The 1,598-nt window shown below is 49.1% G+C and overlaps 1 protein-coding gene across 1 annotated transcript; it reads left to right on the forward strand.

Annotated features, from left to right (window-relative positions):
* Positions 1-509: 509 nt before the first annotated feature.
* Positions 510-1,013, forward strand: LOC140035630 (uncharacterized). Its single transcript, XM_072076936.1, has one exon. It carries the CDS (start codon positions 510-512, stop codon positions 1,011-1,013), a length of 504 nt encoding a protein of 167 aa, XP_071933037.1.
* Positions 1,014-1,598: the final 585 nt, after the last annotated feature.

The raw sequence follows: 1,598 nt of genomic DNA on the forward strand, positions 1-1,598 counted from the left end.
AGATTTAGGATTGCATTTTTCTTTCCTTTTCGCATTCATTAATCATATCCAACATGCGATACATACCTTGGATAGAATAATTAGGAAAAGTGGGGCTAAGTCACGCAACTAAATTTGGTTAGGGTAATGGAGTGCCTTAGGCTTTGCCTTTGCCTTCTCCCTTATCAAATGTGACCCCCGATCCCTTTCTTTGGTTACGTAGACCTAAAAGTTCTTTAAAAGGGTTTGTTTACTTTTTTCTTTTAAAAACAAAAATCAATTTTGGGTGAATTGGTACACCCTAACTCTATACCAAGTGGCGACTCCGTTTTTCTATTCAAAAACCCTTTTTGAACTTTGTTTGGCCAAACCGTCGCATTTCACAATCCCACGGCCTTTATTTTCACTTTCACACGTTGACATACATATCTCACACACTATCACACACTACACTCACACACCCTTCAAAAAGTGGGGCGCGACAGGTGGAAAATGCCAACCGAACCATCCTCCAAGGACTGAGAACTAGGATGGAACTGGCCCAGTCTAACTGGTTGGATAAGCTCCCTAGTGTCCTCTGGGCTTACCGTACTACGCCCAGGACGGCCACCCACGAGACTCCGTTCTCCCTGACCTACGGAGTAGAGGCGGTGGTACCCGCAGAGATTGGTCTTCCCTCGCCCCGGACACAGAACTTCGTTGCGTCATCCAACGAGGAAGAGTTGAGATGCAACTTGGACATGCTGGAGGCTAAGCGTGAGGAAGCGGCGGTACGGATGGCTAAGTACAAAAGCCAGCTCGCCCGCTATCATAACGCCAGAGTGAGGACCATACAGTACCAGCCGGGGGACCTTGTCCTAAGGAAGAACTCAATTAGCCGAGCTCATGGCTCCAACAAACTCGACCCGAACTGGGAGGGCCCATACAAGGTCCTTGAAGCGAGGCGAGTTAGCTACTGCAAGCTCGTGAATATAGATGGATCGGAGGTACCACGCACTTGGCACTTCTCCAATCAGCGACTATTTATAGCGTAGGTTAGACCAGGATGTTCGGTTGTTTGTTCTTTGGAATCCGAATTTCAATTCCATCATTCAATAAATGCTCCATTTTCAAGCTTTAATTCCACTTGTACTTGTTTGCCTTTTAAATTTGAATCTTACACTAGCACACTTAGCGTCCCCTCACTAAATGTCCTAGTGGAGGGTTAAGGGTTAGTAGTGGATGCAAGGAAATCTGAAAGTGTGGTGCGGGAGTGCTCGACCCAGGAGGTCGGCGCGACTGGGAAACTTTGAAGGATTCTACAAATCTCACGCTTGACCCCGGGAGGTCGGCACTGAGTAAAACTTCCAGGCGGACGCTCGACCCCGTGAGGTCGGCCAGGTTTAAGGCTTGGAAATTTGAGACGCTCGACCCCAAGAGGTCGGCCAGGTTTAAAGCTTGGAAATTTGAGAGCCCGACGCTCGACCCCAAGAGGTCGGCATGGAGTGGACTACTCAGGGTCTGAGAGGATTCTAGGTTCGACGCCCGACCCAGGAGGTCGGCACGAACACCTTCAGAGTCAAGCGCCCGACCCAAGAGGTCGGCGGGGAGAATCCTTAAGGTTTGGTGTTCAGCCCCAA

The sequence above is a fragment of the Coffea arabica genome, chromosome 2c (assembly GCF_036785885.1).
Source record: "Coffea arabica cultivar ET-39 chromosome 2c, Coffea Arabica ET-39 HiFi, whole genome shotgun sequence".
Taxonomy (NCBI): domain Eukaryota; kingdom Viridiplantae; phylum Streptophyta; class Magnoliopsida; order Gentianales; family Rubiaceae; genus Coffea; species Coffea arabica.